Below are 27,784 nucleotides of genomic sequence, written 5' to 3'. Positions count from 1 at the left end.
TCAAAATTTTTTTTTTAAAAAAAAAAAAAAAAAAAAAAAAAAACACTTATACTATTTTGAAGTAGTATAAAAAAGAACTAATAATGTTAGGGTTCCATATTTAAGATGTCTTACTTTTTACTAGGATTATGATTTGCACTTTGTTGTGCTGTGACAAACTCGATATTCATGATTTCATGTGCAATTAGGCCTTTTAAGAGGTTTTTATTTTATTTTATTTTTTAACATGTGAGCTTTTACAATCTAGACTCATATTCAATTCAAGACTATGCTACTCGAAGCTTCGTAAGTTGTAACAATATCCTATATAATATAGTGTTCTATAAGACTATAATATACAAAGTTTCATAAGTTAGCCTAAAAATTAAAAATCAATTAAAAAATTGTAGAATATCCTACACAATATAGTGTTCTATAAGAGAGTGCACACACAAGACAAATGCAACATTGCGTTGATATGTTTTTTTTCCTTTACAATTGCATAAGCATAAGTGCATAACTATTCCTATTTCCAGTGGTTCTTGCCACATTTGGCCGAGGAGCAAATCGGATTTTGACCTCGACCATCTTTAGATTGAGTTGGACCCATCCGTGAGTCATGTTCAGTTTCATGCTGATGCTTAAGCCTTAAGGTGAGATCTGTCATTATTTTCCACATCAGATACTTCTTTTTTGCAGTCTCCCTTTCCTGTTCTGACTATAATTCTGTCAATTCCTCTTCCTCGTGAAGCGACATTTAATAATCATGCGGACAGTGCAAGTGCATCTTGATGTGTGCTTCCTCTTCCCTTTAGGTGATTGAATACACCCAACGCATAAATAAACCCAGGAGGGTGCCGTGGATACTTGGTGATAGCTGCAAACCTGCAACAGATGAAGTGCCTGGATCATTAATGTTATCTCCCTGATTGCTGAAGTAACTAGAGCATGAAGCCACAAGATTCCTGTTCTAGTGTCATTCTACTACCCACTAATGATTTTTCTTTAATTTCAATACTCAAAAACGTTGCACAAAACAGGTCATTTTCCATCTATAGGGGAGAAAAAAGAAAAGAAATTCTCTCCACAAAAACATCAGACAATAAGAAAATAAACAAACAAGATAGAATATCAAGGGAGCAGATGCAGGCAGGAGATGAAATGCAACGCAAATGCAGACATTTTACATACTAATCACAATAATGAGTAAACTCGTCACCCAATAACTTACTAGGGTTTTTTTCAAAGAACTTTTTTTTTCACCAGCAAAGGTTCAAAACCAATATAAACTTTCACAAATTAACCTGCTAACACAAACAGAAAAGAAACTAAGAGCAATAGGAAATCATATCCTTGCTCAGATGTGGAAGGTTTCCATGTTCTCTGGGGCCAGATTCCTTTGGAGCCTTAAAAATGCTTGATGAGGGAGGATAGAGTATGCAGACAGGCAGACAGCAGCGCGAAACAAGCACGACAATTGTTGGCTATAAGATCTCTGTAAACTTTTAGAATGTTGCAAACCCGAGTATTTGTCCCTAACCGGCTGCAGGTTGATTTCCCCAATAATCCAGTGAACAAATCCCATGTGCAAGGGCTACAAGAATGGAGACTAAGTTACTGCAGTCAGACACTAGTAGACCAAAATACTAAGAAACCCCATTCCTTGGCTCCAATTTAGGGCTTTGATGCAGTCCTTTGCCTCTGCTTCCTAGGCACTGTTGGAACTTGGAAATACTAAAAGTGCCCAAGCATCATGCTCACTTCTCGTGCTGTAGTCTGCAGTCCATCTTCACCACTCTTGTTTGTGCCTATTTTCCCATGAGCTATCAAATCTAATTATGCAATTTTTTTTGTTCTGTAGAGCTCCCAAACATTACCTTACCGCTTTTTCTTCATGCTTGTGTGTTACCATATTTTTGGGGCAAATGATACAAACTTCTTCATTATTTGTAAAAATGTGAAAATTTTCAATTTTTTAAACAAAAAGAAAAAGTACTCTAACCAAGCCTTAACCCTCACAATTTTTTGATCTAGCCTTGTAAATGTGTTATGTACAAAGTATATATAGTATATACTATATATACTTTTTGCACTAGCATAAAGTTTTTTAATTAGCACTTAGCTGACAAAAATTCATATTTGGCTGTTAATCTGTTATAGTAATATACAATGATGAAAATCAACAAGGAAAAGTATTAAAATAATCATAAAAGGGAGATTGGAATGATAAAACAATGTAAGCAGTCATCTATAAATTAAATAGTAACACTGAAAAGAAATACATAAGAAAAATTATGTCAAATCAAACAATCATATTGGAAAGATAAGTTCAATTCAGACCATATCAGAAAAAATTAGTTCAGATCAAATAACTAAAATCTACAAGACTCAAATCAAATATTCAACCAAGAGTCAATAAAGATCCAAGATCTAGAAACCCGTTGTGTGAATAAAGGGGGAGTTTGCTCGTCTAGTCCAACTGAGTCATGTAAAACGAAGGAAGACAGCTGCATAGAAGGTGATCTCGAGAAAGCCCCTCCAACGGCCAAGTTAGTAAATGACGTTTAGAAAGGAAAAAAAAATCTAGAGAGACAAAAGAAATTACCCCTTAAAGGTTTGGCAGATAAGTATTATAAGGAGTAAATGAATTGATTGGGGTTAAGGAGTTTATAGGCCGTGTTTGGGGTTCTCGGGATTCGGGCCCCGATCAACTCTTGAGAGCCCCACTGCAGGGTATTTTGGTAATTTCATCGCTTAATGGAATTTGACCTTCTTGGGGTCCAAACACAACTCAATCAATCAATCAATCAAAGCCTTAATCCCAAAAGTGGACAACTGAATCTTATAATTATTATGGGGTGAGCAGGTGAGGTGGGTATCACTTATGAGATTCTTCGGGAAGGGGTATAGTTAGATCCCCTGTGGTATGGGGTTCCATAGTTAAAAAAACAATTAAGTAGATGGAATGGATTCTAACTTCATTCCAACTCGTTCCAAAATATCCAACCAAATGACTCCTAGTGAATGCACATTGGATAATGGATATAGCGCCAAAAATCATCCCAAGGGAACAAGATCTTTGGCCTTCAAGACTAAAAGCAAAATAAATCTACTCTGTGTTTTATATTGTTAATTGTTTTAATCTCAACTTTACATAAATAAAATTAGAAATGACTGCAATAAATTTGAACAAAATTAATACAGTTTCAGAGATCTGGCAATAATACCTTTGTTTATAATGTGGTTGTGGACTTGGGGTGTATAGTTGACTCCAAAAGCTGGGCTCGGATCCAGTGTATTACATACTATAGACAAAGAAACGCTTCAAAAGCCAAACTTCCTTCACAAAATACATAGATAAATCCCATTTTCTTTAATCATCATGATGATTCAGACACGTACTGAAATGTGACATTAATACACCAAATTTACTTCATGATCTTACAAAAACAAATAAAATTTCAATTTTGATTCAACCAATTAACAACACAGCCATCAAATTCCCAAAAAAGAAAAAAAAAACGATCACCAAGATACATGAGTGATGTCAAACAATTGTATGTAATTCTATATATAAAACAAATTCATGGTCAAAGCTGACTTATGGTATTACTCGTAAGAAAAGGAACTTAAGGAAGCAAACACAAGCATAAAGAACAATCCCTTATGTTCAAATTCCAATAATTTTATTAAACACAAGGCTCAATTACACAAAACTAACCCACAAAAAAATTGTTACTCTGAAAAATACTTCCACAGTACCTATGATACTGGAACTTTGCTGTAGGTGATATCGAATGTCCCACAGCAGAAACAAAAAATTCCAGAATATCATACAAGAACATTGACTTATTGCAATTTATAGGTGCTTTTGTGGAGTGAAAACTACTTCCTCCATTTCTATTTAGTAGACCCATAACAATTGGCACAATATTACCCCCAAAGTTATCTCCACATGCACTTTGCAGTGGTAATTTAGAAAATCTCTCTACCAACTCTACCAAAAGCTTACCAAATATAGTATTGGTCAAGTAATAGACATTTCCATTTTAGGAATGTTAGTCAAGTAAATAAAAATGGAGGTAAAGACACGTAGGTATCAATACTAAGGCTACTTAAGACTCTACACCATAATTTTAACGCATCCTCTTAAGAAACAATTTTTTCAGAATGGTATATACAGGTTAAGGATAATTTGATATTGCAAAAACAAATGCTTAAAAAAATCACTGGCGGTTTAAATCGACCAGGCTTCCCACTATGCCATGGCGAATAACATCAGGTGATGGTTTCTAATGGAAAGATAAATATATTTAAGGAAAGAAGCAAAAGATTTGCAGTGCATATGCATGCACCTAAAGTTGTTTTCTCAGGTGTTGAATCTCCCTCACAATTGTAAGAGAATCATTTTTTACAATAGAGTTGCTTGGAATTATATTTTAAAATAGACATACTATCTTTCTGGAACAAAAGTAGGGTTCTCAAACCTGATATAATATACACAGTGAGGAGGTTACAGGATCATTATGTAGAAGAAAAGAATTAAACATCAACTTCTCATGTTTATTTTTTTAAAATTTTATTTTATCTAAGCAAATAATGATAAAAGGGTAACAGGAAATCAAAAGTTAAGTCCATCCACTGGAAATTTAGAGAAAGAACGGAAACAGTAAATGCTCCACAAGTTGAAACTAGACTAATAGCAACTGTCATTAGTTTTAACACTTCATATTAGATACTAAAATTTTAACTTTCGATAAAATATGCTTCTATAAGATCAGATTGGAAAAGAGTTACACATCCCTGTATCAACTGTTAATAATTGACGTCCCAATTAAATTGTCATAACAGTCAACAAAGCAACGATCTACTAATAAAATTCTGGCATATGTAATATAGATCAAGAAATCAGTGGTTCACATAAAAGGGACAACATGTATGCGAAACACCTAATACAATGAATCCCAAACCTATTCACCAGTGTTACACGGACAAGGAAGATATTGAGAGAATATTGATAGATGCTTTGATTTAAAAAAAAAATAATAATAATAAATAAAATAAAAACTAAAATCTAACAACACCTAATACACTATGCACTAGCATCTAACACCATTAAAGCTTGATGACATCTTCAAATTTGGCTTTTTACTCTCCTACAAAGTAATGCTCTTGCTATTCAACCTTCCCAACTAAAAATGTCTAACTATTACAGCTTTACTGGTTATTATCATTCCAACGGACATGATTTATGAGTGTTACTTGGACAAGGAACTGATATTGAGAGAATATTGATAGATGGTATTATGAAAAAAAAAAAAAGATCTAAAATTTAATAACGCCTAATACCTTATACACTGACTTGCATCTAGTAGCATTAGAATGAACTCAATGACATCTTCAGATTTGGCCTTTTACTCTTCCTGCAACAAGCGATTCAACTGTAGAGCCTGTTAGCTGAGCATAAACCTCATGGACTTCCTCAAAAGGAAAAATAAACCTTTTCAAGAACTTAGCTTCGCTCAAGATAGAAGCACTAGAAAGAAGGTAATGCTCTTTTATCAGGCCTTTCTCCTTCAAAACCTGTAAGACTCGGTGTCTTGGCAATAACCTCTTCTCTATGCTACAAGTAAAAAACGAAGACTGGGATGCTAGGTAATCCGGCTTATAACCCAGCTGGTTTATCAGAAAATCCAATCTTTCCTTAATTCTTTCCTCTTTTGATGTCAAGCACAAAGGATTTTGCCTGATCAATTCCATGACATCAAATTGAGTCCATCCAAAGCTCTTAAAAACTTCACATTTATCGTAGATATTCGTATCACTACATACAGCGACACATTGTATTCCATAAACAAACATCACAGAGTTTCGAGAAATCCCTAACTTTTCTTCAACCCTAATCAAGAGATTTCGAAATGAATTCGTCTCCATACAGTAAATACTAGGCCGGTGAAAAACAAGTTTCTTGAGTTCATCACCAGAAATTCCCCAATTACTTTGCAACATTTCAACATTGGGAATCAAATATTTAGCAGCTTTACTAAAAGTAACTCTATTCGATATTTTTATCACCCGAACAACATTCTCATCACTGCCCAGAACAGTCCTAAAAGCATGAATTGCAGGACCCAAATTTTGGCGCACTATTGAAGGGTTTTTTAAAATAGCTTGAACAAGATCAGACTCAGATAAACCCAGATCATTAAGAACCTTAATTTTGGGTTTTAGGGTTTGTCTAACCCTAGAAAGTAAAATCCGGGGTTCATGACATACAAGTTTCCTAATATCAGATTGCTGAAAACCAATTTGCTTAAGGAATTGAATAACAGATTCAGCCTCTTCAACCCTATTGAAATCAGCAACAAGCTTCGCTCCACCAATTCCCCGCCGACAAGCGAGTGAAGCGGAAGTAGAGAGAGATTGGTGGTTGGAGAAACCCAGTTTATCAACTAAGAAGTTCGCAAATGAAGAAGAAGAAGAAGAAGAAGAAGTATTACCTTCATTTGATGAAGAAGATGTTGAAATGCGTCGAAAACCAGGCATGAAGAAGTAGCTGTAGAGGCATCGGAAGCCATTGACAGTGCCATTGGAGCTGAACCCAAATTTAATCATTTTGTATAAGTCAATTTTAGATGAACTCAACCTTCTTTTTATTGGCCTGTTACTATTCAGTAGATTAATTGAATTTTCCTGATCTCAATACTCTTTCCAGTCTTTCGTCCCAAAATTAGAGGTTGGACCGGGCCGGGCCGGGTCGAATCGGGTCTAATTTCAAACTTGGATCACGCTAAATTATTGTATTTATATATTTTTTTTGGTGCACAATTATTGTATGTATATGGATGGAAATGTAAATCGATTATTTTTTTTAGTCATGTCAAATTTTGAGACCACCACGCAAAGTATGAAAACAGTGTCGTATTAAAAAATAGTGGTTAAGTGAGACATCAACTTTATAGGTTGTGTATAGTTTTATTAATGCGTACTTAAAGATAATTGGTGGTGAGGAACTCGGAATTGTATTGAACACCATGTAAAATGAAATACGAGTAGGCACTTATTATGGAATCAGGAGAGTACATTTTATTACCAAAATACTTTTTTTTTTTTGAACGGGTAGAATAATATCATTAAATAAAAGCCATACGGCATCTACAATAATAAGGATCTGTAAACCACATATTTAGAGAAAATATCATAACTTTTACAATCAAAATCATAACTAATTTGCATATTTGGCATAGCTCATACTCCACCGCTTCAAGCTTGACGCGAGCAATGATTTTCGATGTCTTTGCATCTTTCCAAGTTGAGACCTCCGCAATCTGCGTTGATGTTTTAATCGACCGGTTGATGACAAATTCTAGACCCATAAGAATCCAAATCACCTTCCCAATTATTGTAAGAACCCTAAAAATAAAATTCTCATCCATAGATGAGAATCAAATCCCAGAAAAATTGGGAAAACCCAGAAAATTGGGACAAACTCTCACAGATGGAGAGAACAAAACAAAACAGATAAACCAAAACGTAAAACAAAACTAAAAAACTAAATTGAATTATAGAAAAAGGGTCGGAAATAGTCTAAATAGTCTAATTTCCGAAGAAATTAGACTATTTCCGGCCTACACGGCCAAGAAAATTAAAACCCTAGAAGAGAGAGGAGAGAGAAGAGAGAAAAAGGGGCGGCATTAAACTATTACCAAAATACTTGGAACAATATAGATGTGGAATATACAATGTACAAAACAAGCTTAGTGGAGATGGAAGGAATATACCTTGCGACTTTGAGGTTACAAGTTCGATCCCAACCAACTACACTGGCTTGGGAGTTGGGGATTCTTTGTTGGGTGGCTAAGTTGTGAGGGTGTTAGTTTAATAAATCGATTTTATTTTTTAGCTCTCTTAATCACTTATCAATCCGAGTAGGACCTAACCACTATGCTAACATAGTCCTACCTATATCTGGTCTTGGTTGGCCTTTCACCCCTAGCAACAAGTCATCCCTGTATTTTGCCACTCTTCTGACTACGCACTCCGTGTTCGATAGCCTGACCCTATTGATGTAAACTAGTTGTGGACTGTGGGCATAAAAAAAATAAATAAATAAATAAAAATAAAAAAAAGAGTGAAATTCCAATATTTCATCTTGGGAATCCAGTCCGACCATACCTTCACTTATGTACTCGTAATATAATTTTGCCCCATTAGATGACCCATAATCTTACTGTGAATTGGGTGTGCTCATTAGGAAAGTGTTACCCTAGCAGCCCATGGCACCTCCTAGGCCACAATGTAAGCATTCATGTGCTCACGTCCAACGAGGAAGTAACCCATTAGACAACCCTTTAAAGCCATACTATATTATTGTGTTTATACAAGTCAAAGTTTGGATCAAGTTCTATTTGGGTTGGTTTTGAATCAGGTCGGTTGAGTTATAGTTAACACCTCTACCCGCATATAATATTTTATAGTGTCAATGTTATACCTTAAAGTATTTTGATGGCAACAAAGAAAGTATGGTATTTTTGTTCCTGCTGCTATGTACATTGGATACTAGTGTTTTACTAGAGCCCATAATCTAGCCACTTTGCCAGAAAAAGGGGCCCAGTTTCTTAATTGTCCCACCCCCCCACCCCCCCCCCCCCCCCCAAAAAAAAAAAAAAAAAAAAAAAAAAAAAAAAAAAAAAAACACGCGCCCAAATTTGAATATAAATTTAACTCCTGCAAACTTGCAATAGACCTAAGTTTAACTGTTTGCGTACTGCATATTGATGCTATATGTTGTTCTGAATTGATATTCCATACTATGTATATGCATGAATGCATGACTTGTGGCAACCTTACAAAGAAGGTGCACACCCACATGTGTTGCTATGCTTGACAATATAATTGAAAAATATTCCTTCACTTTATAAAATCATCATAATAATTACACCATTCCCTTTATTGATATGGTCCTTGCCACTTTCAGGTAACAACCTAATCAGATTTTGACCTCGGCCATCTTTGATTCATCTTCTGTTTGGTGCTGATGCTTCAATGTAGGATTTGTCATTATTTTCCGTATCAGCTTAGAACATTTGTCTGTTAGGAATTTGCTTTTGATGAATTATCAGGATATTCTCCACTTCATGTTTTGACTGTCATTTCTTTTTCACCGACATTTAACAGTCATGCAGACAGTGCAAGTGCATCTTGAACTGTGCTTCCCCTTCCCGTTGGATGGTTGAAAACAAACTATGCATGAAAATACCAGGAAGGGGTGCTTTGGATGCTTTGTGGTAGCTGCAACAGATAAAGAGCTTGGATCATAAGTATTATCTCCCAAAACTGCTGCAGTAGCTAGAGCATGAAGCCAGAAGATTCCTGTTCCAGTGCTATTCAACAAGCCACTACTTTTCTTCTATTTGTAGAACCAATGCAATTAGATAGGAATTTGATGAGAAAAATGCGTCAAATAAATGTTCATTTTCACATGAATAATTCATCTTTAATTTAAGTAGGTACATTAGGCTCAGAATCAAGATGGAAATCTCATAACTAACCACCTAATACATAGAAATTAAGAACAATAGGAGTTCAAAACCTTGCTCAGACGTCGAAGGTTTCAAAGTTTTCTGGGGCCTTATTCCTTTGGAGCCCCAAAAATATTTGATGGGAGGATATAGTGTGCGAAACACAGAAATTTCACAGCCATACATATCATTATATATTTATATGTCCAAAAAAAAAAAGAGTCTGAATCAAAATTTTTAAGGAAAATGCAACTAGACACTCAACCTATGAATAATGAAATTGAAAACTTAAATGACTGGATGGATCCTGGAAATACTGAAGAAAAAAAAAAGCTAACTGAAGGCCCAAATCCTTTTCAATAGTGAGACGAGAAAAAGCCTGAATAAGCAAGGGATATTGTCTCGAGAAACACTAAACAGCAGGGGAATTTCCATCCAGTCCTACAGGTTGGCTACTAAGTATGCAACCAGGACAAAGTGTATTACATTGCATCCAAGAGACCTTCTCATTTCTTTTCCACACTTCAAATATTTCAGCACAACCAAACACTTACTATCAGATCCAAACCTTGTATGGAAACTACCTCGGTAACTCCATAGCTATCATCTCTACAAAGTGAATTATTTTTTTTAGCATTTTTTTCACCTTCCACAGAACATACTCCCCTGCACCCCCCTCCCCTCTCTCTCTCTCTCTCTCTCTCTCTTACCCTCTTCCAGTTTACAATGGTTGTCCCACTATTGGTCAATTGCCTATTTTTGTAGGCTTGTCAACTACCTTAATTATTCTTTTTGTACTTTCTAAGAATCAATGACACTGCTACACTTGATGCTTCTCCAAATAAGTTTCAGATTTCAGTGGAAAAAGTAGTTTTAGTTGGCTAAGCAATAATTTTCTGCTAAAATATAGGACTAGAAATTCTAAAATGTTAAAATATAAAGATGAAGATTTTACCCGGATGGACGGGTGGTGAAAATACTGCTCTTCCCAAAAACTGGAGGTTCCTACAAGACACACATATAACACATATATACTGAAGATGAACATAAATCCCAAGAACAGAAGTATGAAACAAACATATTAAAAATATAATTGCTTGAGCTACAATGAAAACTTATAAGCAATGTATCATAATCTGACAATTGAAAGTTTTGATATATGAATGGTGCACTGGAATATTTAATACGAAAGTATTATGATCAAGATCACTTCTCATCAATATTTAGATTTCTGTCTGTCATGGATCCAAGTAACCCACACATCAATCCGGGGTCAAACCTCAACTTGGGTCAAACCCAGCCTGGTCAACCACCTTTAGTGGTGTATACGAGGCACAAAGGAAGGAGCAAGCATGAGCAGCAACAAGCAACAGCAGCAGGGGGCATTTCTTAGCAACAAGACAAACTCCATTAACAAGAATAGAAGGAAAGGAAGGCAGCTAGTTTCTTTGTGTTCTATTTATGTTTTTCTAAATTAGCTAAGTATCACATGTTAGCCTTAAGGTCAGCTTGACCATTTTAGTATAAGTATGGTAGTATGGGTAACATAGAAGGCAGGCAGAAATTGAGTGAACCTCTTGAGAGACTTGTAGCCTCAAGCTACTAGAGAGGAGATTTGTAGCCTAAAGCTACTGAGAGATTCATAACCTCAAGTTATGGGCTATCCGTATGTAATCCAACCTTTAATCAATCAAATGTTCAAGCTTTTAGCCTTAAATTACTATTAATCGTGCTTAATTAAATCAGTAGAATTCAGTCCATAACACTGTCACTTGCTTGATTAAGCCAATCAATCAATCAATCAATCAATCAAAGCCTTAATCCCAAAAGTGGGGTCGGCTAACATGAACCAAATATGATTATTCCGTGTAGTCATCAACATAAATCTTTCTCCTCCATCCCTTACGATCCAAAACTTCATCCTCACGTAAATCCATGCACTTCATATCCTTCCTCACTCCTTCCAACCAAGTCATTTTTGGTCTCCCTCTTCCTCGTTTAATCCCTCCATGATCCCACTCTTCCACTCTTCGCACCGGTGCACCCACGGGTCTCCGTCTTACATGTCCAAACCAACGCAGACGATTTTCCCTTAATTTATCTGCAATGTCTGCCACACCTACTTTCTTGCGAATAACCTCATTTCTGATTCTATCTCTTAAAGTGTTTCCACACATCCACCTTAACATGCGCATTTCCGTAACCTCCATCTTTTTAATATGCTCTTTCTTAGAAGCCCAACATTCTGTACCATAGAGCAACACTGGTCTTATGGCAGTCCTGTAGAATTTTCCCTTCAACTGTAGGGGAATGCTGCGGTCGCATAACACTCCCGTGGCCGCTCTCCATTTAAGCCACCCTGACTTAATTCTGTGGGTTACGTCTTGATCAATGTCACCATTCTTCTGGATGATCGACCCAAGATACTTAAAACATTCACTCATGGTCAAATCCTTTCCATCCAAACTCACCACTTCATTGCTTGTCCCCCTCTGAGTGCCAAAACGACATACCAAATATTCAGTCTTACTCCGACTTAGCTTAAACCCTCTAGATTCCAACCTTTGCCTCCATTGCTCCAACTTAACATTAACCCCGTCCTTAGTCTCATCCACCAAAACGATATCATCCGCGAACAACATACACCATGGAACCTCATCTTGAAATGGTCTAGTTAATTCATCTAGAACCGTTGCAAAAAGAAAAGGGCTTAATGCAGACCCTTGATGCAATCCGATTGTAATAGGGAAATCTTTTGTCAACCCTCCGCATGTTCTCACATTTGTTGACACATCCCGATACATATCCTTAACTAGGTCTACATACCTTCGTGGGATACCTTTCTTCAACATTGCCCACCAAAGTATCTCTCTTGGCACCTTGTCATATGCCTTCTCTAAATCAATAAAGACCATATGAAGATCTTTCTTCTTTACCCTATAAAACTCCATCATTTGTCTTATCAAATGGATTGCCTCCATAGTAGATCTCCCAGACATAAAACCAAATTGGTTATCTGAAATGCTTGTGTATGCCCTCAACCTTTGTTCAATCACCCTTTCCCACAGCTTCATAGTGTGGCTCATAAGCTTAATTCCTCGGTAGTTAGAACAATCTTGAGCGTCTCCTTTGTTTTTATAAACCGGGACCAAGGTGCTCTTCCTCCAATCTTGTGGGATCCTTGTAGCCGTCCATATCTTGTTGAAAAGGTTTGTTAACCAATCAATACCAATCTTACCCAAACACCTCCACACCTCTATCGGTACCCCATCAGGGCCAACCGCCTTCTTAGGTTTCAACTTCCTCAGTGCAATCTCCACCTCTACTCTCCTAATCCTTCGCACATACTCCATGTTGATTTCTTCATCACTCACAGAGGTATCTCCTATCACAACTCCATTACTTCCATTAAATAATTCATCGAAGTACCCCTTCCACCTGTCCTTGATGTCCTCCTCTTGCACTAGAACCATTTGGTTCTTATCTTTGACACACTTCACCATGCCAATATCCTTCCTTGCCTCTTGTCTTCTCTTTGCCATCTTATAAATGATCCTTTCTCCCTCCTTGGAATCAAGTTTTTCATAAACCTCCTGATATGCCTTTTCTTTCGCTTGACGAACAGCTGCCTTTGCCTTACTCTTAGCCTCCTTATACGCTGCAAAGGTTTCATCACTCCTACATTTTCCTAAGGCTTGATAGCATTCCCTTTTTTGCTTAATTACTGCTTTCACCTCTTCATTCCACCACGAAGTATCTCTCTGTATCGAAGTTCTTCCCCTTACTTCCCCTAAGACCTCTTTGGCCACTCTTAGGAAACAGTTCTTCATTCGTAACCAAGTCATGTCCGGATCCACCTCTCCATCCCAATCCGCTTCTTCAATTACCTTTTCTGTAAAAACCTTAGCCTTTGCATCCCTTAGGGTCCACCATCTTATCCTCGGTTCTTCTTGTCTAACTTTTTTCTTCGCCTTCTCTTTCAGACGAATAGTCATTACCAATAGCCGGTGTTGGGTGACCACACTTTCCCCTGGGATAACCTTACAGTTTAGGCAACTTTGTCTATCTATGCTCCTTGTGAGCAGGAAGTCTATTTGAGTTGCATTTGCTCCACTCCGAAAAGTTATCAAGTGTGAATCCCTCTTCTTAAACCAAGTATTAGCCAAAATTAAATCATATGATTGGGCAAAATCCATAATAGCTTCACCACCGGCGTCCCTCTGCCCATACCCAAAGCCTCCATGGACACTCCCATAGCCCTCTCGGCTCGCCCCAACGTGCCCATTTAGATCCCCTCCAATATATAACTTCTCTGAGTGGTGGACACCCTGTACCACCTCGTCTAGATCCTCCCAAAATTGTCGTTTCTCTTCCGCATCTAAACCCACTTGGGGAGCATAAGCACTGATAACATTCACAATCTCCTTGCCACATAGCAACTTCAGCCTTATCAACCTATCGTTCTTCCGATAGACCTCGATCACCTCTTTTGCCAACCTCTCATCGAGAACCACACCAACTCCGTTCCTAGCTCCACCATTCCTTGTCCTGTGGCTCGTTTCTTGCCCAACATACCATACCTTATACCCCAAAACCAAGCCTCGAACTCCTTCTCCTGTCCATCTTGTCTCTTGGAGGCACATGATGTTCACGCGTCGTCTCTTCATTACTTCTACCACTTCTGCTGATTTTCCCGTAAGAGACCCCACATTCCAAGAACCAATCCGCAAACTAAATTCCTTTCTCCCACGCTCCCTCCTGGTCCCAACTCCAGGCCCTTGCTCATTTGACACCACACTCGGGCAATGTGGCGCGTCGCTTCTGGGCGACGACCTAGCAACCCTTGCATACTTATCACTGCACCCGGGTCTGGGAAGTGCAGCGCGTCGCTCAGTAGGGAACGCCCCAATGGCACGCCCTTGCTCATTTGACACCACACTCGGGCAATGTGGCGCGTCGCTTCTGGGCGACGACCTAGCAACCCTTGCATACTTATCACTACACCCGGGTCTAGGAAGTGCAGCGCGTCGCTGAGTAGGGAACGCCCCCACGAAAATATCTGTTTGGCTCATGTGAACAGAATCAAGGATTCAAGGGACAACAAAAAAGAAGTTCATATGAACAGAATCAAGGATTCAAGGGACAACAATAGCTCCCTCAACCCTCGCCCCTTTTCAAATCCCCTCGGATTTTACCCTGTTAACTAGTTTACCATTTCTTTAGGTTAATAGTCTGATGTGCACCAGATGAGAACAAATATTCAAAAAAAAAAAAAAAAAACAATTGTCCCAATCCCCCCCCCCCACCCCCAACACACACACAAGAAAAACAAGCCACAACTAAAAACCTAATACCTAAATGAATGTCTGCATAAACTATGAATAATGGAAGTTCAAGTGCACAAAGCACCAGATTTAACAGCTTCCAACCACCTGTTTTCTGTATGTACAAACTAAACACATCTGAGATGCACTTTTTTTTTTTGGAAAGGAAATCGCCTTCAAAATGCGTACAATTACCTAGGAACCCTTTTCATAGATTTTAGAGACAATGTGAACCAACGTATAGAAATGGGATGGGTTCCAGAGCTGAAACGCTTGTATGTTGAGTAACATATCAGGGAAACTGGGGTTTTTGAGCCTGCTACATACAGGTAATCATAACACTCCCAAATTCCCAATATAAGGAAGCAGGATACATTTATTGTATGCTTTATTTTTATTTTTATTTTTTATTTTTCATCTTGGCTTTATAGTGAATAAGTTATACTGTATATAACATTATTACTGCATTAATGTTCATCTAAATAAAATATGTAGTTTCAGAATCCTGGCAGTAAAACCTTGGCTTACAATCCCTTGTAGTTTAGTCCAAAACCTGGACTTAGATTCAGTCCCTTTACAATACAAAAGATAAATCGCATATTTATATTACTCATATTTTTAATTGCACATTTACTACAATTTTACAATAAGTCAACAAACAGCCTAAGACATTAAATGCATTATAGCATGATGCCTCACGTCCTCATATTTAAACAAAACAAAATAAGAAAGGGAAAGAGAGAGACATCACAAAATGCCAAGTGAATTATAAGTAAATCCATAAACCTAAACAAACCATGGTCAAAGGAAAAATTAATTAATGGAAGGAGGTAAGTAAAGACTCGCCCATGCACATGGCGAAAGTATCTAAATGATAGCTAGCAATGCAAAGTGCAGACACTAGAAATCAGTATAAGCTTCACAAGTTAAGATCTGAAACTTTGTCTTTCTCTAGCTTCAATATATTTGCTAAACGGACTCAAATTTCAAATAGCATCTAAATCATTATCATATAGAAGAACGATACACTTTTGTATGACATAAGATCCAATTAGCATAACATTAGTATGGTAAATAGAACAACAAGACCTCATATTGGCAATTATATGAAACCAACTCTCCCTAAGAAAGCAATAGGCATCACAGTCCACACTCCACATAACAACCATCTATTTTCAAAAGTAACTATAACAACATTCTAGTAAATTTAACATAGGTCATGAACTCAGAAGGATTGCATAAAGGGATACATATGGGAAAAACCAAATACAATACTCCCATACCTTTTAGCAAAAAGATCTGAGTCAAGCCCCTTTGCAAGAATTGCATTAAAATTCTACTCATTGCTCAGAACAAAGTTATATCCTGCAATCAAGCCTTCCCAATTACAATTTCCTATCAACCTTTTCTGGTTCATTTTCAAAAGGTAAGATTGCTACTCTGACAAGGAAATGATATTGTGAGAATAATGAAAGTTGTTTTGATGACAAATTCAAAGTTAACATTGCCTGATACCATCAAGCAGCATTGGAATCCGATGACACCATTGGCTTAAGTTCCAGCGCTCCTAGAAAGAGGTAGATTCTCAAAGGTTTGGCCTCTTGAAAAAAGCGACCCCAGAGTAGAACCCGTCATTTGGGCATAAACTTCATGGACTACCTCAAATGGACGAACAAACCTTTTGAAGAACATAGAGTCAGTTATGCCAATAGCACTAGAAAGATGGTAATTCCTCCTTAAAAACCCCTTTTCCTTCAAAATCTGTATGACCTGTAGTCTTGGCAATAACCTTTTCTCCAAGCTACAAATGAATAATAAAGGTTGCAATGACAAGTAGAATGGCTCGTAACCCTGTTGGTTCATCAGAAAGTCTAATCTTTTCTCGATCCTTGCCTTCGTATAACACAAACACAATGGATTTTGCTTGATCAATCTCATGACATCAGCTTGAGTCCATCCAAAGCTCTTAAACACTTCACATCTATCCTCGATATGCTTATCACTAACACGAGTCATCATGTGGAAGCCATACAAGAACATTGAAGAGCCCCGAGGAATCTTTAACTCTACTTCAACCTTGACCAACATATCTCGAAACAAATCAGTCCTCACTGCAAAGCTCTTAGGGTGCTGAATAATATAATTCTGGATTTTTTCAGTAGGAACGACACAATAATTTTGCAACAAATTAACATTCGGAATCAAATACTTAGCAGCGCAATCAAAAGAGATTCCACTGGATTGCTTCAGAACAGTAACAACATCACCATCACTACCCAAAACAGTTTTATAAGCCTGTATTGCAGGACCCAAATTTTGGAACAAAATCGAAGGATTGATCAAAATTACTTCAACAAGATCAGACCCAAAAATACCCAAATCATTAAGAATCTTAATTTTAGGTTTTAGCGTTTCACTAACCCTAGATACTAAAATCCGAGGTTCACGACAAGCAATTTTCCTAATATCAGATTGTTGAAACCCAAGTTGATTAAAGAATTGAATTACAGAATCAACATTTTCAACAAAATTCAAATCAATCTTCCCTTCTGGTACTTTATCAGCGAGCTTAGCAGCAGTAGTGAGTGAATAATACTTGGTAAAACCCAGAGAATTAACCAAGAAATGGGGCAACAAAGAAGAAGAAGAAGAAGAAGAAGAAGTAGGGTTACCTTCCTTGGTTAAAGTTGAATACAACAATGGAAGGTTCTGGAAAGTACGCATGAAGAAGAAGAGGCCTCGGACGCCATTGCAGCTGTTCCCAACTTTTATCATTTGCTTAGCTTCTTCAACCTCTCAACATTCCATGTATTTCGGCTGTTTTCGCTGATGTAGTTAGTCTATATTGGGGGTTGTTATTAGTTAACAATTAACAAGTTGAGCACTTGAGCCAAGGCCAAGCTTAAGGTAGTTCAAGCTCGACGCGAAACATTTTGGAAGTGTTCGACACTAGCTTTTGAGTACGGACATCGTTTTTAGCGGTTTGACAAGTCAAGTCATTTACCAACAAAAAATATTTTACAAGTCCGCATTTGGATCTTATGGATGTGTTTATTAGAGTAGTGATAGACTACTATCAGGTATGGGTTCGTTGTGCCCATACCAGGTGTAAAAATATAATTTCACGTAAAACTTACCCATGTTGTAAAAATGCAGTCTCTCTTCTCAATAACAGTATATAAATTATGAATAACAGTATAAAAACCAAGAATAACAATATACAAATCAATAATAACAGTATAGAAATTAATAATAACTGAGCACCGACAAAAAACTACCGGCGTCAATTTCGACCGAACTCAGCGATTCCCAGCATTAAACTCACCGTTTTTAATGGCTAGAGCCATAAGTTTGTGTCTCTTGTTTTTGGGCTATGTTTTTTTGGGTGGTTTCCGGTGATTTTTAATGGAGGTAGTTGCGTGTTTTTGGATTTCGACCAAGGTAGTAGCTGGTGGGGTGGGCTTCTTGTTGTCGGAGGTGAAGGTGTGGTGGGCGGAGGTTTGGCCGGCAATGGGAGCTATCCATGGAGGTGGGGAAAAGGGTTTAAGGAAGGAAGAAGAAGATGAGGAGGAAAGGGGAAAAAAAAAAAAAAAAAAAAAGGAAAAAGAAAAAAGAATTGTGGTATTGGGTAGTATTACCCATACCATGGTAGTGGGTAATACTTACTCGTGTTTATTAGGCTTTACTTTCTTAACCACCCTAATACAGGTAATTAACCGGAGAGTGGGGAAACAAATACATGACCTGCTAACAAGTACACATAGGAATATAGGATGATAGGAGGTTCCATAATTTCCTTCATGGATGCTTGATTTTAGATGATTGAGGCTAGCTCCTTTACGCTTCCTAGACCTGCAAAAGCAATGGAATAGTTTTTACCTTTCTTGTCTTCATCTTTAGCGCGTGCGACCTACCACATTTCTTCGACATGGATGAAAATTTGGAAGTAGTGGATGTGAAAATAGGGTGCTTTTGATTGACTTCAAGAGATGAATTGTAAGAGAGATGAAATTTGGGCAAGCACAGCCAAACTAATACCTTGAAACTTCACATCCTTGTAGAATCTTCTTACAATTTGTACATCTAATTTGATGAGTTTGTGTGAGTTCAAACAATTCCTAAATCCCCACTAACACTATACGTTACAAAAAAAACTTAGCCTAAATAATTATAGGCCATAAGCCAAGAAAAATGATATTACAACAATAAAAAAAAATTTGCTCTTCAAGGAACGTAAATTACAAGGGAAGAGAGGGTATCACAAATTATCACACTGTTGTTTATTTTCTGGTTCACATTTTCCATTACTAAGATTCCCTTGTTCCGGAGGACTAAGAGGATGATCATCGACGACTTTCCCCCCAATCTCTCCAACAGCTTGTCCTGTCAACGACGTAGAACTAGCTTGTTGCTCAGCTGTCAAGCTAGCAAGACCACTATGCTTCATGTACGCATCCAGAGGAAAACTTGCTAGTTGAAGGAGATTCGTCAAACTAGACTGAGAAGGCTTCATCTTTAAGTCTTCATCACGCTGAGGGTGGAAATTCAGGTCGAGGCTCTTGCCACTTTCAGTTAACAAACTGATTGGATTTTGTCCTTGGCCATCATTAGTTTGAGCAGGACCCACTTGCAAGTCATCTTCAGTTTCATGCTGATTCTCCGGGCAAGACTTGTTCTTTTCCGCATCAGCTTTAATATCTTTGCTAGGATTTTGCTGTTGGTGATTCTTCAGGGCAATCTCAGCTTCCTGTTCCGATTGCCGTTTCTTTTTCCTCATCATTAGGGTCTTGAAACGGCGTTTAACTGTCATGCAAACGGTGCAAGTACATGTTGATTTGTGCTTCCCTTTCCCACTAGGTGGTTGAATGCATACTATGCAAGAACAACCAGGGCGGTGCCTTGGATGTTTGGTGGTAGCTGCAACAGATGAAGTACCTGGATCATTAGAGTTATCTCCCAAAACTGCTGCAGTAGCTAGAGCATTGAGGCCAGAAGATTCCTGCTCCTGTGCCATTCGACTACCCATCACCATTCTTCTCTTCGTCGAATCTACAGGAGAAAAATATGTCAAAAAAATGTCCATCACATAAATATCTACTTCCATTTAAGTAGGTACTTCTAGGTCTCTAAGTCATCACACTATATTGTTTATCTATATACGAAGAAAAAAAATCTTTCAAACAAGAGCGCCAAGGTAATAGAGAATAAACTAGGCAAGATACAAAGATGAACTTTCATAAAATAACATGCTAATACTGTAATACATAGGAACAATAATAGCAGTCCATACCCTTATTCAGATGTCGAAAATTTTCAAGTTCTCTGGGGCCTAACTCCTCTGGAGCAGAGCAAAAACACCTACAACAACAAATGAATGAAATGTGTTGTCATCGATAGGCTTGTACACCCCACACATGAGTTTGCTCTTTTTGTACAAAGTATGTTGGCTGTTTGTTCCTAATTGTATGCATGACTGTATGAATACATAAATTACTAACCTGCTCTGGTCCCAAGCATTATCTGCACATGTCCATTTAGGAGGAAGTAAAATATCACCAGGCAATCTCCGCCACTTAGAACAATTGTCGCATTGAGCCCACTGCTCCACTACCCTAAATTAGATGTATGATAGGATAAAATTAATCAACAATGATGACGAGCCATAGGTGAATCATGCAAAGATCTTTCATATCATCAATGTCTTCAATTAAAGACAAACTAGGAGAGCACAAAAAGGTAAATTATATTGGCCGGCATACCATCTTGAACATTAAATACAAGTATCACTAAAATTACTACCCAAAGTCCCAAACCACACTTTAGCAGTTTAGCTAACAGCAAGCCCAAAAGTGTTTGCTGAGGGAGGATAGAGTATGCAGACTGCAGAGCCAAATATATGATTCTCTGTCAAAAGAAAGAATCTGAATCTGAAAATTTTTTACTTTCATGGAAAATGAAACTAGACCCTATTTCCACATATAGATATAATTATTTCAGGAGAGAAAGAACCCATCATACCAACATATAAAAGATGTGAATTGAGTTAAATCAAGTCTTAGCATCATCGCAAAGAAACATGGGGTTTTGAAGAAAAACAAGCGATCTTAACCGAAGCCTAAACAACTTATCATAACTTATAAGAGAAACCACCTGAACAAGCAAGAAAATACACCTTAAGAGACTATAACAACTCAGGAAATTCCATTCAGTCCTTGAGGTTAGCCAGAAAGTATGCACCCATATTTTACAACAGTGTTTTACTTTGCATCAAAGAGGCTGGCTCATCAGCTATGACAACAATTTGACTTGACAATGTTATACATCCGAATATTAGATTGCTACCTTTTTCTTGACGGAATTTAAAAATTTTCTGTGCAACAAAGAAATTTGTTTCTACAACTGATTTCACCAATTAAACATTCATCAAAGAGATGTAAGAATGAGTATAGCTTCTTAGTTCTTCTTACACACACCATTTATATCCTAGAAGATGGGATTAGTGACAATAACACCATTATGAAGAAGAAAGAGAAGCATCCATACTCCATTATAATACAGATATCTGCTGTGATTCACTAGTGGAGGAACAAACTTTATATTTATATATAGCCTTTCTCTATCAGATCCAGACCTTGTATAGAAACTACCCCCATCAATCCCATCATATTGAAAAGGAAAAAAAAAAGGCACCAAAGGTCATCAGCCCATCACATTAAAAGGACATATTTTGCATATTTTAACCTTCTACAGTCATACCATACTCACTCCTCTCTTCACACTGATAGTTCTACTATTGGCTAACTGAATACTTTTGTAGGTTTCAAGTCAAAAACCCTACATGTTCATTTCATCTCAAAGAACAGATATCACTGTTACACAGAAGTTGTTTGGTTGTTCCTAATAATGCTTCTCCAAATACAAAGTTTTAAGAGAAGTCCCATGGAGAAAAGCAGTTTCAGTTGGCAAATCAATATATTCATTATTCATGCTCAAAAATGGGACTAAAAATTCTAATATGTATGAAATAAAATGAAGAAGTTTTTACCCTGATGGACGGGCTGTGAAAATACTGCTCTTCCCAAAAACTGGAGGTTCCTGTAAGAAACACATGCAACACAAGTATACTGAAGATTAATACAAATCCAAAAATATTTACCCTGCTGATGGGAGGATCATTGAAACTAAAAAATTAAATAAAATAAATTTTTCTATGTTCACCTTTTTTTTTTTTTTTCTGAAAATGAATAGTTTAATAGATTTTAATCTAGGAAACAAACAAGAAATTTCCATGATAGATATTTTGTTACAAGTTTCTGCCAAAATATCTATATAATGATAGAAATCTATTAATCTAAGTATGTTGATTATAGGGTGACAGATAATCTTAATTATTTAACTAAAGCATCACTTACTTCATATTCTTCAATTTCATAATCCTCAATCACAACAACACTAGGCCTTGCACATTGCGGAGGCCGAAGCATACCCTGCACCTCCTCCCATGTCAATCTAAGTGCCAGAACATCTTGATTATCAATGAGCAACCTCTTACTCTTGGAGCCTATATTGCGACTCTTTTTCCTTTCCAGCATCATCATTGAAGTGGATAACATTCCATCTTCAGTCCGTTCATTACACTTTTCACTGCTATGCCACGGGACATTCCCACCAGCAGAATCCAGTTGTCTTGGCAAAGCATTTATATGAGTATCCGTGCTGCCCTTCATTGACTGAAGAAGGCCAGAGCAACCACTCATTACAGGTAAATTCTCAATAACACCCGAAAAGAAAGATTCACTTGAAAGAGAGGCATTACGGATGGCAGGTGATGCAGCATCCTGCTCAGGAAAAAAATTGTAAATCAATATTAAATGGTCAGATTAAGCATAAAAATTAACAATCTGTTCTCTAAGGTAAGTTGACACGCATGTCATCACAGTGAAGGCCTGCCACATGAAGCAACCTACCTGTACAGATGCAGAGTTTGATGCTTTCCGGAATCCCATAACAAGTTTCCCTTCAGGATCCATACGGCTAAAAGTCACTGCAAAAGAAGAAATGTTAACATACTTATGGCTAATAAAGCAGGATCCATCTAGAAAATCAAGATACAGAACTGGCTGGGCTGTGAGATCTTGGACACGAATTCCAGGAAAAGAAATAAAGAAAAGAAATGAGCACATCAAGATAAAGAAGACAGGAAATTAAGCATACCAGTATCACCAGCTTGCAATTGCATCGACTGTATACAGGGAGTTACACCCTCTAAAACATACATCCTGCTGTTGTTATTTGGCCAAAATCTGAACTGAAACAACCATTCCTTTCCTTTCACATCTTGAATTTTGATAGGCAGTCCCTCGGGTTGAGATATAGGAGGAAAATATGCCTGTGAAAACTCAAGTTATCACTACTAGTCTATAAAAAAGAACAAGCATGCATAGTAGACTGGCTAAAAGCCACTAAGGCAGACTTACTTCAGCGCATGCTTTAGGTAGAACCAAACGACCTATTCGACCTGCATCACTAGCACTCAAAACCTTTTCAAACAATGGAACAATTGTACAATTTGAACTTGTAACAAGTTAAGGAATGACTATGTTGCCTGGAAGAGAGGGGGGGGGGGGATTTTCAGTCAGAAATACTCAGCTACCTAATATAGCTGATTCAAAAGAAAGACAAAACGAATAAAAATAACCATGGATACTCTCCAGTTATTTGCTGTAGCTCTTGGTCTGTAATCCTTGGCCAATAACGAGGAAGCAGCTGGTGACGACCTCGACCCTCAACAGGAGGCCTTGCTACACGTATTTGTGGTATCACACTCGAATTTGTGTCCGACGCTGGAGAAAACGCCACCTTTGGTGGTGTTGGCAAAAGATTTTGAGGTGCAAATCCTTGGTGGAATGTGTCAGATATCTTTCTATGTTCCCTTTCATCAACGATTGTGCTGGATGTACCTTGTAGAGTTCCTGTTGGAACACCCAAAGTGATATTCAGGTTTGGGTGAGCTACAGCTCCATAGTTATCTTTGGCTTGCATGCTACTGGTAGAAATGTCAGGTCTAGTCTTCTGAAAAATTCCCATGGGAGATTGAGTAAAGTTTGAGATCCATGTACTTCCAGTTTGAGCAGGAGAGAGCAAAACTTCCTCTTGTTTCAGTAATCCAAAAGCTAAATTTGAGTTGGGATTCTGCATCATGGATAGTTGATTGCTCCCATTATTTTCCTTATAATTTCCAAACTGTTTCAGGCCAGCATTATTTTCTGTCACATTGCAAGGTCCAGATCCTTCACATTTCCCAGAATTTAAGCTCTGAAAAAATAAAAATGAAAGTTATATTGATAATACCATGCGGGCATGCGGTTAAATAGCACCCGTGACAAGCCACTTTAATCAAATGGGAAAACAGGATACCGAGCAGGCGAGCAGTGAAAAGGCAAAAGTTATAATGAGTTGTGTATGCAGTATAGTTTCACCATTGAAAATTTGAAACTTGTGAAAGTTCACAAAGCATAACAATTGAAGAACCGTACCACTGTACCAGTAAACACCGCACAACAGTTAATTCTCCCGTTACCCTATCTAATTAATCCACCAGTGCTCCTTATTCATCACACTCTGTCTATAAATGAACAGCAGAAACAAAAAAGGTGGCTAAGCGTAAGTGACTCAACTTACCAAACTAGGGCCTGAATTCCTTGCACAGCCAATGCACCTCACCCCACCACAATCAAGCAACTCTATCAAAGACAATGAAGCAATGCATCCACAGTGGAGTCGCTTTACAAATAAAGATTAGTCAGGCTCTTTAGAAACTAAAATCAAGCATAAGAACATGAAGGCTGAGAAGGGTACATGGTACGATTAATTCACCTTGCAACATGTAACACACTCTCTCCAACCAGAATCATCTGCATGGTATTCTTCACAGTAAATTTGTCGCTGAAATGCAGATCTGCCAATAGCACAAGTTCATTTATCCCAAGTGAAAAAAGTAAAGAACCCCATTAATGCTGTATACTAGGCATGTAGGGTTGCATATAAAAGTTAAGCATACACTACAATTACCCCGAGGCATACATTAATAGAAACACAGCATCTAAGATCATAAAATGCTGATACAGCAACAGAAGGTTGCTAAAAAGTTTAACCAGAAGATATCACACATTATGGATGAGTCCTCGTAAAAGCAGATATGGAGTAATCATTAACTATCTACTCAATAGATTGCATGGAAAGTTGAAGGCATATTTTTATGCTTATGCTTAAACGTTGGTCAAAGTTCTTAAGAAACTTAAATGCTACGGCTAAAGTGACTGCTCCACACTAAACAAGTTATTCAGCCCCCTGTCCTCACTCAGGTCTCAGGCCCAAAATGAAGAGCAAGCAGCAACTACAAAATCAACGTCAAGTTCACCTCTAGTATAATTACCAACCTCCTCAAGTTATTGAAAGTTTGGAACATATTAAATTAATAAGCAATGTGTCAACTGACGTATAGCTCTGAAAGGCCATATACATCTATAATCCTGTGGTGACTCATAACTTTGGGTAACAAATATGTAAGGTGACTGAAAAATACTCGGTCTAATTATATTTTCAAAATAACATTTCACAATTATGCATAGCAATGGAGACCATTGCACCATGCTACTATGCAGTGAGGTCCCTCCTTAATGAAGGAGACTATACCCTTTACTTCCAAGATCCTATTTCCAAAACCAGTTACATACTAGGTTGATTAAAGAACTTACGGTCGGCCTTGATTAAGTAATATGGACTGTAAATAGCCAATCATCATTGTCATTTTCATTATAATTTGTATTTCCTAGCAAACTCTATTGTACAATGTGTACGGTACTCCATTGTATGCAGTTATGCACATTGCACAGCATAAATTTTAGCTTGGTCTATAATTTAATTGTAAATCTAACTGAACATATCATCCAGCAATGGTTAATGACTTAATTAATACAAGCCAAATCTAATTTTGATTCAACATAAATATCACGTCTCTCTTTCCTTTTTCAACCCTGCACTTCAAATCAAACACAATTTTGTTTTTGGATGTACGCACAAAGGTGTACCATATAATCTCTAGTGAGCATGAATAAAAGAGCAATATATAAGCTGATCCATTACCAAAGAATCCAAAGTATCACCACTTTGGCTTTTCAGATAATATGAATTTAAACACGGGCTCAGTGAATTTCTTATGTGATAACAATTACAATCTATTTTCCGTCCTTGGCTCCTTGAGTCCTTGCATATCAATTTGTCAAATTAAGGCCCCGTTTGGTTTAATGTAAAACATTTTCAATGGAAAATTAGTTTTCATGGAAAACATATTTTCAAGGAAAAACACAATTGCAAATTAGTTTTCCTTTGTTTGGTTGCATACAAGAAAAGTCCAAGAAAAATAAAAAATAAAAGTGAAATGTAGGGATGAATGAGAGGGAAGTAAAAAAAGAGGTAAGGAGGAGAGAGGAAAATGTGGCTTCCCTTGTTTTTTGAAGGAAAATGTTTTCCATCATTAAAGATGGAATTCTCCACCCTTGAAAATTTGTTTTCCACTCCTTAACAAACCAAACAAAGGAAAATGGGAAAAAATGGAAAATTCATTTTCCATGAAAACCTTTTACATCAAACCAAACAGGGCCTAAGGGTCAATCGGAAACAACCTCTTTGTTTTCGCAGGGTTGGTAAGTCAAGTACTTCATGTATTTTAACCCCGCGCTCCATTTCCCCACCAAAAGAAAGGACCCTCTTTGGAGTCATTCAGATTAAATCGATGTCAAAACTCAGTATACTTCACTAACCACTAAAGAATCCGTCATAAGCAATATACTCAACTGAATCATCCTCCATCAGTTTGCAACACACAAAACACTTGAGCATTGATCGTATGTTATCAGTAGCAACTGATGAAAGGTAAAGGATCATTTTCAATAAACTAGAAACTAAGCAATTAAGCATCTCTTTTGCCTCAAAAATAATGCATTTCTTTTCTACTAAGTACAATAATAAGGCAATTAATAGATCAATTTTCGTACAATAAAGTACAAAAATAATAAGAATCCCTATTTATAGACATACTTTATTTGGACCAAATTATCAATTTCCCATTAAAATAAAAATTAAAACTTTATCAGGAAACAAAAATTAAACCGGAAATTAGCAGGTAAACATTTATCCACCCAAATTTATCATTTGCCAACCATATATTATAAATTTATAACATAATTATCATATGAATTGAACCAAATATATACGTAAAAATTAATAGCGAGAAATAAAAAATTGAAAAAATTAACAAATTACCCGCATTTATCGCATAAATTAGCCAATTCGCCAGATCGCAAACTCCAACCAGTTTTCCATTCAGCAGACGACGTCGTACCACACAAAATATTCATACAAGTCTTCGAACCCATAATTTATTTTCTTAATTTTTTTAATTTTTTTTTCACTCAAAACTCCAAAAAAACCTGCAAATTTCATGAAATAAATCGAACGTCGTAAACTTAAAAAAAAAAAAAAAAAAAAAAATCAAGTCTTTGAAAATTCAATCAACAAGTATTCAGTTGCTAACACACTTAAATTAACAAAAAAAAATAAAAAAAAATCAACGCAAAAATTAAAAAGTTGAAAAAGAACAAACCTTTAATTTACAGTCTTTAATTCATCTTCAAAATTGAATTAAACAGCTTTAATTATGAAGATTAATTAGAACAAAATAGGAATAATTTCGGGGAAGCAAAAACGATTGGAGAAGCAGAGTAGCATGCAGAAGTACGAGTAGAAATTAAGAGAGAAAAAAAAATGAGGAGAAAGACAAAATAAAATGGGGAAGAATGAAATGAAATGAAACAGAAAAAATTGCATGCACGATGCTTCAAGTTACGGCCAACTCTTTTTCTCTCATTTTTTGGGGGCCGTTTTTTTGGGGTTTTAGAA

The 27,784-nt window shown here is 37.0% G+C and overlaps 3 protein-coding genes across 3 annotated transcripts; all 3 read right to left on the bottom strand.

The window, feature by feature from the left end:
- Positions 1-281: 281 nt before the first annotated feature.
- On the bottom strand, positions 282-6,594 carry LOC145621827 (transcription termination factor MTERF8, chloroplastic-like). Its single transcript, XM_081676362.1, has 3 exons — positions 5,329-6,594; positions 3,207-3,380; positions 282-864 (listed from the first exon to the last, which is right to left on the bottom strand). The coding sequence occupies exon 1, from the start codon at positions 6,592-6,594 to the stop codon at positions 5,380-5,382; it is 1,215 nt and encodes a 404-aa protein (XP_081532488.1). The 3' UTR covers positions 282-864; positions 3,207-3,380; positions 5,329-5,379.
- Positions 6,595-10,455: 3,861 nt separating this feature from the next.
- Positions 10,456-17,711, bottom strand: LOC145623665 (uncharacterized). Its single transcript, XM_081676511.1, has 2 exons — positions 16,108-17,711; positions 10,456-10,505 (listed from the first exon to the last, which is right to left on the bottom strand). Exon 1 carries the CDS (start codon positions 17,597-17,599, stop codon positions 16,376-16,378), a length of 1,224 nt encoding a protein of 407 aa, XP_081532637.1. The 5' UTR covers positions 17,600-17,711; the 3' UTR covers positions 10,456-10,505; positions 16,108-16,375.
- A 1,054-nt stretch (positions 17,712-18,765) lies between these two features.
- Positions 18,766-27,784, bottom strand: LOC145609856 (B3 domain-containing transcription repressor VAL2-like). Its single transcript, XM_081665239.1, has 13 exons — positions 27,489-27,784; positions 27,149-27,315; positions 24,701-24,782; positions 24,506-24,607; positions 23,532-24,139; positions 23,302-23,398; positions 23,039-23,213; positions 22,792-22,868; positions 22,237-22,662; positions 21,870-21,919; positions 20,323-20,436; positions 20,115-20,182; positions 18,766-19,873 (listed from the first exon to the last, which is right to left on the bottom strand). Exons 2-13 carry the CDS (start codon positions 27,259-27,261, stop codon positions 19,083-19,085), a joined length of 2,703 nt encoding a protein of 900 aa, XP_081521365.1. The 5' UTR covers positions 27,262-27,315; positions 27,489-27,784; the 3' UTR covers positions 18,766-19,082.

This window comes from Chenopodium album, chromosome 3 (assembly GCF_948465745.1).
Source record: "Chenopodium album chromosome 3, dcCheAlbu1.1, whole genome shotgun sequence".
NCBI classification, from domain to species: Eukaryota; Viridiplantae; Streptophyta; class Magnoliopsida; order Caryophyllales; family Amaranthaceae; genus Chenopodium; species Chenopodium album.
This window is presented reverse-complemented; position numbering and strand designations above follow the sequence as displayed.

Excerpts from the sequence above, each read along its gene's own strand:
- LOC145623665 (XM_081676511.1), bottom strand. The coding sequence starts at position 17,599 with ATGATAAAAGTTGGGAACAGCTGCAATGGCGTCCGAGGCCTCTTCTTC.
- LOC145621827 (XM_081676362.1), bottom strand. The coding sequence starts at position 6,594 with ATGATTAAATTTGGGTTCAGCTCCAATGGCACTGTCAATGGCTTCCGA.
- LOC145609856 (XM_081665239.1), bottom strand. The coding sequence starts at position 27,261 with ATGGGTTCGAAGACTTGTATGAATATTTTGTGTGGTACGACGTCGTCT. Across the intron at positions 24,783-27,148 it reads AATTTATGCGATAAATGCGG|ATCTGCATTTCAGCGACAAA; the intron begins GTAATTTGTTAA and ends TGCTATTGGCAG. Across the intron at positions 24,608-24,700 it reads AGTGTGTTACATGTTGCAAG|CGACTCCACTGTGGATGCAT; the intron begins GTGAATTAATCG and ends TTATTTGTAAAG.